This window comes from Lepidothrix coronata, unplaced genomic scaffold (assembly GCF_001604755.1).
Source record: "Lepidothrix coronata isolate B3197 unplaced genomic scaffold, Lepidothrix_coronata-1.0 Scaffold92, whole genome shotgun sequence".
Classification (NCBI taxonomy): domain Eukaryota; kingdom Metazoa; phylum Chordata; class Aves; order Passeriformes; family Pipridae; genus Lepidothrix; species Lepidothrix coronata.
In genome coordinates, this window is record NW_016690272.1 from 3536316 (window position 1) to 3553185 (window position 16870).

At 41.9% G+C, this 16870-nt stretch overlaps 1 protein-coding gene across 1 annotated transcript in view; it reads left to right on the plus strand.

Moving 5' to 3' along the window:
• PLCB1 (phospholipase C beta 1) overlaps nucleotides 1-16870 on the plus strand; it is a 277548-nt gene that overhangs the window by 216387 nt on the left and 44291 nt on the right. The window contains exon 10 of the mRNA XM_017821860.1: nucleotides 11868-12014. Within this exon, the coding sequence (XP_017677349.1) occupies nucleotides 11868-12014 (147 nt within the window). The remainder of the gene's footprint in view (nucleotides 1-11867; nucleotides 12015-16870) is intronic.

Sequence of the window (16870 nt, forward strand, 5' to 3'; positions counted from 1 at the left end):
ACCTATAGCATATTTATACTCTCATCTCTTCCCATTATACTACAAGACTTTTTGGCAAGTGCATTAATAGCTTATGTAGAGAAGTATCACTTAGAAGAAAAAACAATGTATTTTTAGATGTCTTTTCATACAACTTAGCAATTGGAAGTAAGCCAACATGCAACATTATCCCATCTCCCAGGATCGCTCGGAGACGTTCTGCAGAGGGTGTTTTTCAAAGGTTTGGGGAGACAGTGACATATTCCAGTAGTGTCCCTCTTTCCAGTCTGTCAGAAATAGCTAAAGTATTGCTGGGATTAATGGTATTTTTGTCTGTCTGATTTAAACATCTTTCCACTGGGCTGGTTGTCGGCCCTACAAATCTGCCGTGTTGCAAAGTGCTCGTTCCACTCCTAGCTGGGAACCGGTGTGAAGGTGGTTTCGTGGAGTTTTTAAAGATTTAATTGAGTCTAAACTGTCTGTTATGTCTTATCCTGTAAGGGATATTCTGTCAGAAACAACTCCTTCTACATCTCTGCTGAAAATTCCAGCGCAGCTGGAGAATGGGCTCGTGTCTGTAAAACCTTGCGGTGCCGCAGGGCTTTCTGCCCACCGTAATATTTTTTGATGATTGCAGTTTGGGCTCAAAGTGTTCAGAAACAGCAACCTGAAGATGTCTGCTGGGACACCTGGTGTGGCTCACGGTGTTTGCCTGTGTTTAATTTGCCCTTCATGTATTGAATGAGGTAGGAAAGGGGTTCACTGGCACTGCAAGGACACCTTTCACAGGGCTGTGTCACTCTGTGTTGTTTTGCAGTGTCAGCTGACACCAGCAGGATGTGGATTCCTTGGGGGTTTCAACAGCCAAGGCCCTGCTCTTGGATGAGAACCTGGGATACAGCAGCTGAGTTTAATGTAAAGCCTGCACAGAGCAGGCCAGCCCTTTTAAGCAAAACTGAATTTGGAAAGGGAACAAAAAAGGCAAAGCAGAAAAGGCCTGCCAAGGAGTGAGCTGCAGTCCAGTGTGGTTCTCTGGCTGGCTTCAGATGGAACAGTTCTTCACAGACCAACCCTGAGGTGAAGTTGTTCACCCTCCTTCAGTCTTGAGACTTAGGAGAGATTGGTACCAGAGTGGGAGGTTTCCCCACTTCTTAACAATTACTGATTATTCAAATTTATATATATCTGTCTGCTAAAGTTTTAGAAACTGTTCCAAGACTTGTTTTCCTTAACACAAAACCTCTGCTTACCAGAATCTCTGAACTGTGACCATGCTTTGTAACAGCAGAGGTTTTCAAAGCTGCTGCAGACATTTAAAGGATCAATATTCATTCAAAATAAATGTGTTTCCAACATATAAATTTTAAAAGAGGAGAAAATATTGAGTGTTTAAAATCTTCCCTGCTTAGGTGTGTGTTTTGCTGTTTTTTAGGACAACCAGAGAAAAATACATCCATTTCATGGGCTGTAGCCCCTGTGGGTTAGAGCCCTTCTTTCTTGGGAGTTTGGAAAGGGATGAAAAAGCCTGTGAGTTCTAATAAAATAAGTGAATAAAGAGCGTGCTCAACATTGCACAGTGGCTTTAAGATCTTGTTAAACCGGATGGCTCATGCCTACAGGCACAAGTGAGATTTGGAAACATGTGTTTCTTCTCAGGTGACACTTCCTCCTTTCCCTTTGGAGATGGCAGTGTCCTTGGAATGCTCCCGAAGTTTTACTTCTGATTGGAGTATGAGGTTTGCTATTTGCTGTGGCTTGCCTGGAAGCTTTTAGGAAATATTTCCTCCCTGGAGTGAACTAAGTGTCTTGGGCTGCAGTACCTCTTCTAATGGTTCAGAAAAGTGGTTTTCCATCTGCAGACATTTTCTTGCCAAAAAAAAATTGTATCCACTGTTAGTTTTCTCTGTGCACTTGTGCAGGTGCTAAAGTGGATGCAATAGCTTCATTAGAATGACAAGCATTCCTGCTTCAAACATACCGAGCTCTGCTTTGCTTGCCTGATGCTCCTTCCTCTGCAAAATATTCTGGATCTCAGTGTCCTTGGGCGTGTGAGATTTCCACATGGATTAACTGATACTGAGCAAGCTCTTTTATGTAGGCTGCTTAAAGCACAACATGTTTACCTTCCCGTGTTTTCCCTCACTGACTGCTTGTCATTAAGTGAGCATTTACTTCTGATCTTGGATTGGAGTTACCATTCCCTGTTTATAATCAGATTTCCCTGTGTTTTGTTACAATATACCCGTTCAAGGGTAGAGCAAGGAATCTTGCTCTAGTCCTTTCTTACTGAGTTTTCCATTTCTTTTTCAAGAACATGTTACCCAAGACAGCTTGTTTTGGTTTGTGGCCAGGTAACTGTCTAATTACAGAAGGTATTTGAGCAATTATAACTGAGGGCAGAATTGGATCCGTTGTGTTTTCCTTTAAGTTTGGAGAACGGAAATGAGATTTGAACACAACAGGATATTGTCCTGCTTTGATTTTTAAAGGATTCAAGCAATGAGACAACTAATAAACCCGCCACAAGACTGTTTCCTAGCACAGTTAGTCGTAGCACTGCCAAGCTTTTCCAGACACTCCCCCCAAGTTTTGTGTGGCTTGCTCTGATCTCGTTACCTGCTTCTGCCTTCGGCCACTGGGACTGTTCTCCCTCATCCTTGTTGTTTATGCTTAAAACACTCCTTGACAAATATGTCATTGCCACTTCAGCTTTGATTTTTCTTCTTTTGGCATATACTGTGAGGTGTTCATAGCAGTTCTCTAAATAACCTTCTGTATAGAGACTTATTTCTGATAATAAGTAGTCAAAAACTAGTCATGAGACTGGGTGCAGTGTCAGTGGTGCCATTAAGACCCTTGATGTTGTTGGTAATTAATTAATTCAGTCATAAATTCTGACCATTTGTAGGATTGATTGTACAGTTAGATTTAGTTATGGGTACGAGTGTTGATATATTTGATCTCTTCCATCAATGTCTTGATAATAAAATGTCCTTCCAATCAATTACTTTTTTTTTTTTAATCACCTTTTTCGGTGAAGCTTCACATACAGAGGCATTTCTGTTCTCTGCATCTCGTCTGCTTTTCAGGGTGATAGATTTGTAGGCATCTTCTTCCCAATTCAAATCTGTATTTTAGATTTTTCTTTGCTCTAGTGATTAGTTATGTAGCTTGAATTATTATATGTGTGTTCTCATTTGATGTGTGTCCCATTTGCCTGGTTCATTACAGCTTTACCCTCTTGTTTTGCTAACAGTTATCAGAGAACTGTCTGTTCTTTAAACCCTGTGTGGTTGATTCTACTTTTTCACTTTATTAAAGACTTTATGAAGCCAGACCTACTGCTGATCAATGTGTCAGCATCTGGGTTTTTTATGCACTTAAGCTTCCAAATTCAAAGAAGCCCTGAGTCTTCTAGTCTGACCTCAGTTTATTTCTATCTGTGCTTTTTACAGATTAGTTCTTCCAATAAGAAAAAATTTGAATTTAGAAAACTTCATTAAATGCTTCACTAATATTCAGATACAGCAATTCAGATGTATTGGCCTTCCTCTGCTTATTAATTTGATAAGACTGTCTGACTAGTATGAATTTTTGCCTTTACTGATCGTTGAGAAAACTGCTCAAATGGAGGAGTTACTGCCCATTTCTGCATAGGGTGTGTAAGTGATGGTTGGTATGTAGATATTTTGATAAATCTGCAGATCCAGATCTGAGGCCTGACAGTTTTTACCTCCTTGGTGTTTTTTCTAAAACAGAGCAGCACTGGCATTCCTGGGGTAAAGTCCAGCATCTCAGTTGCAGGGTTGAGGCATTTTCAGTCTGGGCTGAGGTTGTACCGTATTCTCTCCTTGTGATGACTTTGCCATTAAGAGGATGTCACTTGGACAATTCAACAGGACACTCCTGTCCTGCCCTAGTTTGCAAAACTGAATACAGACAGAAATTCCAGTTACACCGTGGCAATACAGTAATAGCATGTGTGTCTGGAAAGCCAAACAGGTTTCAGCATCACTTCCCAAATTGCTTGGATGCAAATGCTGCGACCGTCATCAGAGTGGCTCTGGCACATCGTGTCCCACACAGTGTGGATTTTATGTAAATTCGTCCCTGTGAGCTTCTCTGCTGGCTCACAGAGCTGCAGAGCAGAGAGCAGCTAATATGTGCCCAGAGTCAAGAGACACACCAGGGGTATGTGCATCCTACTCAACGCTGGGCATGAAGTTTTAATACCTAATGAGCTGGAAATTGCAGTGCTGGTTTGTGAGATAGAATTCCCACTGGGACATGTTGTACAGATTTCTGGTAGAGTTATCAACTGTCTGCTTTACTTACAGGATTCTAATCTTCAGCTTGAGAGGACTGCTCGGTTGTGTGGGATCACAGCAAATGTGATTCATGCTGCAGATTGCATTGGAATAGACCTGATTTCGCTGTCAGACAAAATACTGTTGTAATTCTGTGTGGCTGACTGGGAGATGGGAGGCACCGATTCATTGTCTCTCTTCCTTTTCTGTTTGTTTTCTGTTTTACTTGATTAGCATCTCTTGGCACAGTTATACTTTCCAGTTACATTCTGAGTGGATAACAGCATGGGTGTAAACAAATGCAAAGCACTATGGAGTTTGCAAATACATGGAAAGAAATGTTTAAGATCCATGTGGCCGAACCTGTTGACAGCCTACAAGCAAATGCACATTTTAATTGTTGTACAAAACATTGACAAATTTTAAGGGACAAGCAAAGGCTCTTCGATGTTAAAGTTGCAAGACTAAAGTGCAAAGAAAAGTGTGCAGATAAGTGGTCTTTCCTGTCAGTTGTGCCTCTCTTGTTTTCTGTCCCAAGCCTGCCCAAAGGACTGCAAGGCTTCCTGGGAGCAGATTGGGCAGGCTGCAGGGAAAATGGAGTAGCTGCACATCCAGCGTACCTGACAAAACAAGGGGGTGAAGTTTAGATCCAGCAGTTGGGTTGAGAGGTTTGCAGGGTGAGCTGCACTTTTATATTTCCCCCAGACTGCTGCACTGCTGGGGTTTTGATCTTTATCCTGGGCCTCTGCAGAGGGCACTGAGCTGGTGGAGAAGGTTCTTGTGGAAGCTCGGCCCTCCTTTGAACCCCCATGTCTTTTATCTTGTGCTTGGCATAGTGCTGCTGGTGCTGAGTGAGCAGGGGTTTGTTTATGTCCTCCAGTTGATGAGCTGGCAAGCTCCCAGGGTCACACAGGCATTTCCACATCCAGAACAACATGCTGGTCATGCCGGCACTCTACGGGGACTGGGAAAACAGCATCTTGTCAAGTTACCTATGTCTCATTAAGCAGCAGAAGAAGGATTGCTGTGTCAAAAGCAGCCTGTGCTTTTGCCAGCCCTGGAAAGTGCACGAGAAGAGTTTTGCAGAGGGCTGTTTTCTGTGCCTGTGCTGGCACAGGGAATGCACAGTGTGCCCTGGTCCTGCCCAAGGGCTGTCACAGGCCCTGATGGAGAAATGTCCTGGGTTCTCTGCGTACACTCAAAGAGGATGGTGAAGAGACAGTAAGTCTTCAAGAGGAGCCTCTGAGGAATATATTCACAAAGTAAAGGCTATCCTGTCAACCCTTTCAACTGGCTGGCTGGAATTCCTGTTTCATGGTAAACTTGTGAGCACCATCTCCCAGGAAGGGGAATATTCCAGATCTCATAAACTGCAGAAGAAAACATTTTGATTTATGAATGTTGACAAGATCTGAGGGCCATAGAAAAGAGGATTCACTTAATTACTATAAATTCTGTGAATTTTCAATAGATTGTTTGCCAGCAGTATGTCACCTGCCTGAAGACAGCTTCCAAGAAAAAGGACCTCTGGGATAACTGAAGTGACTTCTGCTGACCAGAAAAGAGCCTTGATACTTACATACAAAGTAACAGTTACATTTTTATGTGGTTTTCTTTAAGCTGCCATCCAGGAGCATTTATGTGTTTGATCCAGTGTGGAAGGTATGGGATTATGTAGCCAGAACTAATTTGGAAATATTGTGAAATGCTCAGAACTTGCCACTTCATCATCCTTTTGGGTTTTTTTCTCCCTTGTAACTATTTTGGAGCAATCAGTTGGAGCCAGGGATGCAGAAAAAGATAAAGCTGCTGCACAAACACTTCCCGTGTTTCATATAATGAAGCTGATCACAGTCAGGAAATTCAGTGGAATCTCTCAGCATATTCCTCTTCTGGTAGGAAATTACTTCTCCTTCCTTCCAAATTTTAGTGAAAAAATGCCAGATTTGGTTGACTTCACTTGACTGTCAATCTGGGGGTTCTTTTTTTGGTCTCAGCATGAATTTCACCACCCTGAAGGTCATATGGAGCAGCACTTTGAGGTGTCCTGTGGAACTACTTGCGAAGAAACTGCTTCACACTTTGCTGCAGGAGAAACACTGGTGGGGATGTTTTTGGAATCCCCTCTGTGGGCTTCCTCTTCCTTTCTGCAATGTTTGGATGCAGCAGGTGGGACCATCGCTGACAAACTCCCCGCCGAGCAACTGGAAGATAAAGCTGAGCTTCCAAATCCGAAGGGCATGGCAGAAAGGGGATTGCGGGCACCCACAGAAGGACTGCTGGCATGGGCAGCTAAAGTGCAAGCAGAGCTTAAATCCTCAGTACAGAAGAGTAGTGCAGGGCTAAAGCCAGAACCTGGTTTGAATAGGTCTGTCTGAGCTTGGACTAGATTTGTCTTGTAAAATGATGGCAGGGGAACTTCACAGTGTGAGTAAGTGTCTGCATGGGCAAGCAGGCAGTCCTGATAGTGAGGGCACTGTGCCCTGCATTTCATACCTAGAAATGAGTAAAATGATCAAAATACACAGAGAAATCAAGGTCCCTTTCTTTTAAAAGCCTCCTTCCTGTTTACAGAATGGGTTTTGGAAGGTATGTCAGTGTACAAATACAAAGAGAGGCATATAAAAGCATTTCTAGACTTTCCAGTGCCTCTAGCTCTTTGAAGTTTTTAATTCAGGTGCATTTGTAGAGTTACATCAAAGTTTATATAACCTTTACACAAGCGTTCAGCTACACATTTCTAATTTTGATGTACGGGGAATGTCTGTGACTAGGAATACATTAGACGCTTTTGTATTTCCCCTCAACACTTGTTCTTATATTTTCCAGACCCGTTCCAATGCACAATATAAAACATTAAAATTGATCTGCTATTTATTTGGCAGGCACCAAACTTTAACTGGCCGCTTACGCGTACCCTGATAAATCCAATCCCCTGTGGCTGACATTCATCCCAAATTTCCTCGGTGCGCTGAGGCCGGAGACCCAACACCACATCTGAATGTCTGGGATTCGGTGTGGGAGCTGGTGGTTCTGACAGACACTGAGATTTATCCAGAAGGGCTGAGTGTGAGAGAGAAAAAGTGCAAAATGTGAGGAAAAAAAGTGTGAAGTGTGGGGGGGGAAAGTGGAAAGTGTGAAGGAAATAATGGAAAACATGAGGGGGGAAAGTGCACAGCGTGAGGGGGAGAAAGTGCAAAATGTGAGGGGAAAGTGTGAAGTGTGAGAGAAAAAGTGCAGAGTGTGAGGGGAGAAGGTGAAAAGTGTGCAGGGGAAAAGTGGAAAGTGAGGAGAAAAAATGCCAAAGCATGAGGGGGAAGAGGGGAAAGTGCAAGGGGAAAAATGCAAAGTGTGAGGGGGAAAAAGGGCAAAGTGTGGGGAAGAAAAGGTATAAAGTGTGAGGGGAGAAAGGGCAAAGTGTGAGGGGAAAAGTGAAAACTGTGAGAGGAAAAAGTGCAGTGTGTGAGGGGAAAAAGTGCAAAGTGTGTATGGGGGAAGTGGAAACCGAGGGGAAAAATGGAAAGGGAGGAGAAAAAGTGCAAAGTGGGAGGGGAAAAAAGGGCAGAGTGGGATGGAAAAAAGTGCAAAGTGTGAGGGGAAGAAGGTGCAAAATGTGAGGGGAAAAGTGGAAAGTGTGAAGGAAAAACTGCAAAGTGTGAGCAAAAAAGTGCAAAGTGTGAGAGAGAAAAATGGAAAGCGAGGAGAAAATGTGCCAAAGTGTGAGGGGGCAAAAAGTGCAAAGTTTGAGGGGGAAAAAGTGCAAAGTTTGAGGGGGAAAATTGGGAAGTGTGAAGGAAAAAGTGCAAAATGTGAGCAAAAAAGTGCAAAGTGTGAGAAGGAAAAATGGAAAGCGAGGAGAAAATGTGCCAAAGTGTGAGGGGAGAAAAGTGCAGAGTATGAGGGGGAAAAAGTGCAAAGTTCGAGGGAAAAAGCGTAAAGTGTGAGGGGAAAAGTGTAAGGAGCAGCCCTGTGAGCCCTGGAGGGGAGAGGGAGAGGAGAATGAGGAGCTCCTGCCCTGTTCAGTGTGAGGCATCCCAGTGGCACCGGGGGAAAGAGTTAAGTTTTGAACATTTAAATTGGCCAGACACCACAGGACAAAGGAGACATTTTTAAGTTTGTGTTGTTTAGATGTTTTAATAGAGCACTACTAAGGGACCCCATGGGGAGGGAAATTCTAATTAATCGGATAAATTAGAGAAGAGGTATTTGAAGGGGGGAAACAAAGAATAAATTTCTAGTGCTGGGAAACTCCAAACCCTGCAGAGGGAAGGGTCTTGCTGAGGGCTGTAGCTGCCGACATGGCTTCTGCTGTGGTTACATCTGTGTGTGCTCTGCTCCCTCTGGCTTTTCCAGCATGGCTGAAGGAGTCAGCTGGAGTCTTGTCCTTCATTGCATTGCACTCGGGGTTGTTTAGGACGATCTGGAACCAAGCATTGCTGAAGGTGGTGGTAGCATTTCTATAAACACCGGTGAGTTTTGGGTCTGCCTCTGTCCCGACAAGAGTCATCAGATCAAATTTGACATGACAGTGATGAGTGAGAAAGTCAAACCTATTGTCTCTACAATTTTAACTATATAAAGCACACTGGATATTTTGAAAGTTTCGTCAAAATTTTAGAGTTCAGATAATTTTAGCACAAAAAGGAAAACAAGAGGATCTGTCATGTCTCTGTGTCTTTGCATTATGGGTCTCTGTTCTCTAACTTTTTATATCTAATTAAATCTTTCTAATATATACCTGAAGATAAAAGGTGACAGCTATAATGGAAAGAACTGATCACATATTATTTTTTTCTTGGCAACGTCTGTGGCAAATTTGTAACATGCTTAAGGAAACAGAGAACAAACCTTACCAATAAATTGAGGCTGTTTTGTTTTGCATGAGTGTCCACCGAGGGTCGTCCTCACTGCAGTTGGCTTCAGAATATCATTGACATCGGTCACAAACAATGCACTCTTTAATTTCCAGGATACAAAGCCCCTTTGACATCTGCCATCTTTGTTCCGCAGAGAAACTCTCGCCGGTGCAATATTGGTTGTAATTGAACTTGCAAATTGCTTCCCTTTCTGAAATGCTGACTGCTTAATTATGATGGGGAAAATAGCGTTCTCCAGCCGTAAGCTCAGACAACTGTGTAACTCAGAAACTATCTAATTATACGTGTGAATAATACTTGCTGTGATTTATGCTAATACCGGTGGCAATGCACAGAAGGACCACTCTGCAGACCTTGCCTTACTGCAGTGTGGAAGGAAGCAAAGAAGCAGAATGAACCACGAAATAGAGAGAAGGGAGGAAGTGCAGGCCCGGGCTTTGCTTCCTGTTAATTGCAGAGGTGCTCAAGTTCACCCAGACAGGCTTCAAGAGATTGTGCAGTTCAACTCCCAGTTTAACCCACAGGTTTTCTATGGGCTCTCCGTTAGTTTATCCCCAGCTTCAGGTCTCCATCTGAAAAACAAGGACTGCAAGGACCCTGTTTGTCAGGTACACTCTGAGGATTAAACACAGAGATCACTTTGAGAACCTTGAAAACCATGTCTGTATGAATCGACCTGACTATCCATATAACAAAATGGAAGCCTTTTTTTCTGAATAGTGTGCGTGAAAACTACTACATTTCATTTTAGCCTAGAACAGGAATGACAGCAAAACCCTCCTAGTCTGGCTGAAAGGGCAACTCAGAGATACCGAACATGAGTCTGGATGAGCTATCTCAAACATCAGGAGCTGCAACTCACTGTAATGTAACATGGCTTTGCTGGTTCCCCGTGTAGCAGCAGTCCCATTTGGATCTGAGCTGGTTTTCCCTGTGTGACATTGCTTGTGCACACCACAGACCCTGTCTATGTCCCAGTGAACTTAGTGCAGAGTTCTTAGGTGAATTTTAGGTCAAGCTAACTCCATGATAGCACCTGATACTGTTGGCATTCTTAATGTTCCTCTGGTAAGATCATGCAGCAGAAAAGTTGCTCCTAAATCTTTAGTTTTGGGAAAAACCTCAGTGGCGGGTTTTTTCCCCAATTTTCACTGTCTCAGAATCTTTTTGTGAAGAGGAAAGTAAGTGGGCCTCTGTCTGTGCATGATTAGTCACTCTTTAGCAAAGCAGCTGTGGAGCCTGACAAGATTGCACTCAGATTACAGCCTTAAAATAGTGGATGGACCTGATGGTTTTCTTTCCAGCAATTGTTGTTATAAGAATGAATGATAATTGCATTGCTCTGTATAGTCACTACAGTTCTTGTCATATAAGTTTGTTTAGTGCCACCCGTCTTGGGTTGTTATGAAAATGAGGATCTGCACTTTAAGGTTGTTACATCTTCTCCTCTCTGATCAAGAGCCAAGTCCTCAGATCTAAGCACAGATTTTAAGTAAATGCTTTACATGTTATATTTGCATCATGTGGTTACAAGCTTTAAAAAGAAATAAATTATGCAGGGTTGCCTGTTACTTGTTCATCTGCCGGAAAAGTATGTGTACGCTTGTATGTTTTAGGATAAAAAGAGAGAGCAGCAGAGTCAGGAGCAGAACCGAATCCTTCTGTTTTTCAATGCCACAGTCAGACGACTGAGGGGGTTTTTTAACAGGCACACTATGCAGAACATTTTGGGTTGGGGACAAGGGGTAAGAAATTCTCCTTGTTGAGAGTCACCAAGCACATAAATGCTTCAAGGTTCTTCAGAGATACAGCAGGTCTGTTTTACTGTAGAGCTGAATTAAGTAAAGCTCTATGGTTGAGTAAATCAACAGATGAAATGTAGACAAAATATCAAAAAATACCAGGCAAGAAAAACTGTCTCTAATTTGTTCAGTGAAGCATTAATCTTCAAATGTAAACTACTGGATTTTTTTTTTTTTTTTGTTGAGTCTAAATGTACAAATTGACACCCTAAAGTCAACTTCATGCAGAAGGCTTGGCAGCAGAATTCATCCTGATGTAATCAGCACAGCTCCGCTGAGATCAGTGGTGATATTTAAGCTGAGGATAGGACTCAGCTTTCTAATTTGCCAGCAGCATATGAAATGATCATTTATGCTGGCACTCCAGTGAGAGATGAACGAGAAGACAAATATAAAAATTACAAAGCAAAGCTTAGTTCCCACTTGAAAGGTGCTTCATTTAGTGTGTTTTGCTTTGCTTTGCAGTTCTGTTGCATTCATATACACGCACTGAACCAAACTCAGGAGAGGTCAAAGTTACCTGTGTCTGTGGCTCTCGGCAGGTTTCTTGGTTTCCTCTGGAAAGTGTGCTTTGTTTGGTCCCCAGAAGACCCCTTTCCTTGATAGGCTTAGATTTATTTTCTCTGTTCCTACAGCCTTCTGTAGCTCTGATTCCCTTACCAGAGGCACTGATTGTGAAGTGATTTATCTTTGGTACAGCTAAAGGGGTGTGAGTTATGTGGCTGAAAATGAGGTGGTAGTAACAAGAATATGTGGGTAACTGGGTGAAGGCTTGGTCTGATGGTTATATGGTCTTTCACAGGTACCTTTGTGTAAGTGTATATGGAAGTTAATATCTGTACCTCACCAAAAGCTGTACTGGAAATTAACTGGTGCTTTCCCTGGATCTGTGTTTCTCTCAGGACAGATATCAGTGGATGGATTCATGCGATACCTGAGTGGAGAAGAAAACGGCGTCGTTCCACCTGAGAAACTGGATTTAAATGAAGATATGTCTCAACCACTGTCACACTATTTCATCAATTCCTCACACAACACCTACCTCACAGGTACAGTGTTGGACAGATCTGATTTCTTTATCTTACAGAAATTCTTAGCATATTTTCAGTGGTACCATAAAATACACAAAAAGCACCAGCAGGAAGTGATGATGGAGTTTAGCCTTCAGGGAAGCAAGAGTGGCTCTTGGTTGTTGTTCTGGCCTCTACACAACTGCATCAAATACACACAACTGCATCAAATATGCTTTTATTAACAGGTGAATAGCAGTTGTGTTGCTCAGATAAAGTCTGGCCAGAAATTTTCCCTGAGCTTAGACAGGGTTCCAGATTAAGGTCTGTATTTGGGGAGGAGAATGAATAATGTACTTTTTATGACAGCTGAACAAGTGTGCAGAGCAGAATATGGAAAACATCTCTGTAGCTAATAAATTTGCCCCTAAACATTAAATCTGACATTTTGTTAGGCTCCATGAGATTTGCTTGTATTCAGAGATTAGGGAGGTTCCAACATGACACATAACTTTCTGGCAGTCCATATATGCAAGGGGTAGAACTCTGCTCCCTGACTGTATCTCATAGCTGAACTGGAATTTTTAGATGTTGTCATGTTTTTTAAAAGGCTGAGCACGCAGAGGCTGCTGGTAATTTGAGTTACAGTCTGAACTGTATTGTTTGCACAGCAAATTGTCAACAATACTTTAAAAGATTCAGAAAAAACGACAGTTTAGGAATTCAACTTTTGGCGCTCGTTTTCTAGTCTAAGATACTGTAAACTTGTGAGAAAATAATTGTAAATTTACTATTTTAGTTTAGTTCATATAGGAACAAATGTTTTTGACAAGCAGATGTGCACAGGGACTTCTGTCTCTCCGGTTTGATTTGATGTTTATTTTGTCATGTTTGACAGAGACTCAGCATTATGTCAAATAAAAAAAGTAATGCTGCACTAAGTGCTAAAAATGTGACTTCTGCATAATATAGGTTTTTTAATGTTATTGACAGACTGGCTTTAACCGACCCAGTTCTTCTGAATGCCAGTATGCCAAAACATAAACAAACCCCTGCAGTGGTGAGGCCCAGTTTAAACAGACCTCGGGGGAGTTATTTTTGTCTGGTTTATGTTTGTTATAACACTTTGTATGGCACCTCCTCGTGCCTTCATAAAGTGAATGAACTGTCATTGTTTCCATTGGGTGCCATTTTTCAAGGGTTTATATCTTGGCTCTAAAATGTGTTTTGTGCTAGAACTCGTCACATAAGTATTTTCTTTGACAGCTATTTCGTTTCCCTGAATTAAAAGAAGCGAAAATCAGTGTGGCCCCTTTTTAAGTTATGATTCCAATATGCAGAAATTTATGCTCCTTGGAAGAGTGCAGACGTGGCCAAAGCAAAAGCAATTTTTAACTGTGATATTTTGCAGGCCTCTTACCTCCAGTGTGGACTTTGTGTTCTGTCAGTGAGGATTAGGACCCACATAAGCCAAATGCTGCGGCTTTATACAGATTTTCTGGGAGACAACAGTAAAGCTGTTTTACAAATGTGAGAAGCACAGGCCCACGGGGAGGTTTAAAGACAGTGCAGTTTAAAGTTGATCTGAAGAGATAAAATACTGCTCTCTCCTCCACCAGCATGAATTTGTAGCCATACCACAGATGTTTGTCAGGGTTGGTCAGGACAGAGGTGTGATCCAAAGGTCTAGAGGCACAGAAGCCAAAAAACAAAGAATTAAGGATGGGAATTCCTGATTAGTCCAACCTATTCTAGATTTTTTTAACTGCACTGCGAGTGACCTCACATGTTTAATTATTTACCTTGACACTTGCTAAATTTGCTTTGACTTGTATGTGAAAGTCTGCAAATCATCTCAGATTGCATCTACGGGTTTCTCTGCCTGCATTTCTAAGTAGCTTCAGAAGCTACATTTGGAAATACAGTCTTCAGTCTTTTAATTTATCATAATATTCCTGGCATAGTGAACTGAGGGGAGTAAATCAGAGTAAACTCAGGGAACAGTGCAAAAGAAGTTTGAAGCTCTTCCCAGTTCTTTCTTAGAGTGTCCATTTTCACATTTACAGGCCCAAAACACAAGCCCTTCCCTTTTAGTGGGTTCATTATGTTCAATAGATGTGTGGCAGCTGGCCAACAATGGGATTAATGATTTAATCTTTACTTGATATTTATCCATTTATTAAAAACCCGACAGCCTCAGATTTTGCTGTGAGGGTAGATGAGGGTACAGCCATCACATTCCCATTTGCTCTCTTCCAACAGGAAAGTAAAATTGAGAAAATGAATGGTGGCAGACTGTTCTTTTTCCCAAGCAGAGTTTTGAAGGATCTGCTCAAGTGCTCGTGGCTTTGGAAGGGGGAAGCACCTTTGCCCTCACTGAAGCCGTGAAATAGCAACTAGTCATGTAATAATTATTAGGACAATAAGAAAACCATTCAGTCTGGCAGTACTTTATGATTACTGTGCTTAATGCCCTCCCATTTATCTCTCCCTTTGTTAGTTTTTTTTTAACCCAGAAAAAGCATGCACAAAGAAGCAACATTATAACATAAAAAGAAACATGTGCACACTCTGAATATATTTTTAATTACGCTGATCATTTTCCTAGCCCTTAGTAGGAACCCTTGGCAGTACATCAAGTCCTGATTATTTATTTAGGAGTGTTACTGCTTTCTTTTTCTTAGGGAAATGTAATTTTCAGGAACAAAGGTAAAAATCTGTGAAGTAAGAAGTGATTTATAGTGAACCTGGGCTAACTTAAAGAAATGTCATCTTCTGCAAACTTTTTTTGCTGTCTCTCATCTTTTTTCTCACTGGTATCACATTTATATCTTTATTCCTAGTAACCCTTAAAGTGCAACTCTGCTTTTTTCTGGTGCCTCACCAGCCTCACCTCAGGTCACTGCTGTTGTTACAAGCCTTTAATGCATATTTTGGGTAAAAGAAAAAATAATATCAGCAGTAGGTGGTAGAGCTATCCGTTGAGCACAGGTAGCCAATGTGGGACTATCCTATTCACCTTCAGCATCTGCTTCCTTGCTTACAGTGCAGTACTTTCAGTTGATTTTAGGAAAATGTCCCATGAGGGGCATGTTCTCTTCTTTATTGCTGCTGTGACCTCTCCTCTGCCATCCTCCAGCTTTTCTGTTCTCAGCACTTCCTCAGTCCTGACTGTTGCTGCTTGTTATCTACATTCAGCACTTGCTTGAAACCTTCTTCACCTCCAAAGCCTCCAAAACAGTGTCTTTGCAGTTTCCAAGCTGGAAAGCACTACGTGGAAGGGAAGGAAAGCTGGGTGATGCCTGCTCTGAGCATGTCATACCACCAGCAGCAGTTTTTGGCTGGCTGTTGAGCTCAGAAAGGTCTGGCAAGACCCAAGGCTCTGTTCCCTTCCAGCCCCACCACATCATTCCTGATGGGACACTGAGATCCATAGAGCCAGCAGCACGGGAAGTGCTCCCTGGGTAGGTCCTGTCCTCAGCTTGGATCAGTCAGCACTGGCTCATTTTGCACAGTGTCCCGTCAGGTATCATTTGAGAGATTATATTTTTCAGAAAAGTGAGTTTTTGTCAAAACCCATTTCTCCTTAGCCCATACAGGGTGCTGGGATGCAAATGGGATGGTATTACTGTAGATGCTGCTTGTGTTATAGCAGGGAATGCAGAATGCTTTCTATTTCCAGTATTAAAAAATTAATCTGTACTCAGGCCATTAAAAATATCCTGGAAGCGTTCCCTTTAGTGTCTGTGTGATTATACTGTAGAATGCAAAGGGGATATTTTGGAATAAATGCAAATAGAGACTCACACAACAGAAATTTCTAAATAATATATGCAAAAAAAAACATTTGAGGGGACATTCCTCATATTCTGTATTTCAGAAAAACCAGCTATTGAGACTATTAAAATATGTGCTGGCGTTTTGCACTCTGACTGGGAGTCTTTCTGAAGATTGTATGGTTTGGAGGTTGGATACCCTCTTATCCTTTGTGGGAATCCTTCCAAAATGCCTCAGCCTTATTAAGAAGGTAGTGTGGAAAAGTGTCAGATGGCAAGTGATGCGTGTCATGATTTAGTTAAGCACTTTTGAAGGTTGAGGATCTTGCAGTCCAAAACACTGAGCAGTGATAACGACCGGGGGTCTCTCAGGAAGTAGAGTTTGTTAATCATAGAATAGTTGGTTATTTCAAATTTAAAATGTTGTGAGGGGAAAGAAGGACAACATTGGAACAGTTTTCTGAGTGAATGTAGCTCAGTGGATCCATATTTTCAGAGCTTTCCAGCAGTGGCCAATTTCTTCTGTTACTAACAGGTGTTTCCCGCTGGTTCCGGCGGGAGCTGGGAATCCTTGTGGATTTGAACAGGAGCAATGTTAATAGCTCATGGAGTATTTATGATTGCTGCTGCTCCTGTATCAGACAGAAACAGGAAACAAGGGTTTTCGAATAGAAGGGGGTTTGTTACAGTTTTCAATAGAAGGTAAAAAGAGAGCAAAAGCAGACAAGGCCATTTTGTGAAGCAAATCCCAAATGTGTATTTCCCAGCAGAAAACCGAAATGCAGAAGCTCAGAGACAATAAAATGAGCATTAGAGTAATCTGCATTATATTATGTGCCAGTCTAGATGAAGTATTTATAATCCCCCATCAGCAAAGAATCTTTATGTAAATTAACTGCATCCTTAAAAAGAAAGTGAATTCCCTTCAAGAAATCCAGGAAGATCTTCTCAGGAAGTCTGTTAGAAAGCAGGAAACTGCATCCATTTTCTTCACATCTAAAAGAAGCACTAAGCCATTCTTCCATTACCTCTCTGCTGCAAGAAATTTGTATCCACGTGACTGGAATCAAACCTGTTGCAGCAGTTGAAGCCACCCTGGCTGGATATCCTTCCCTGAAT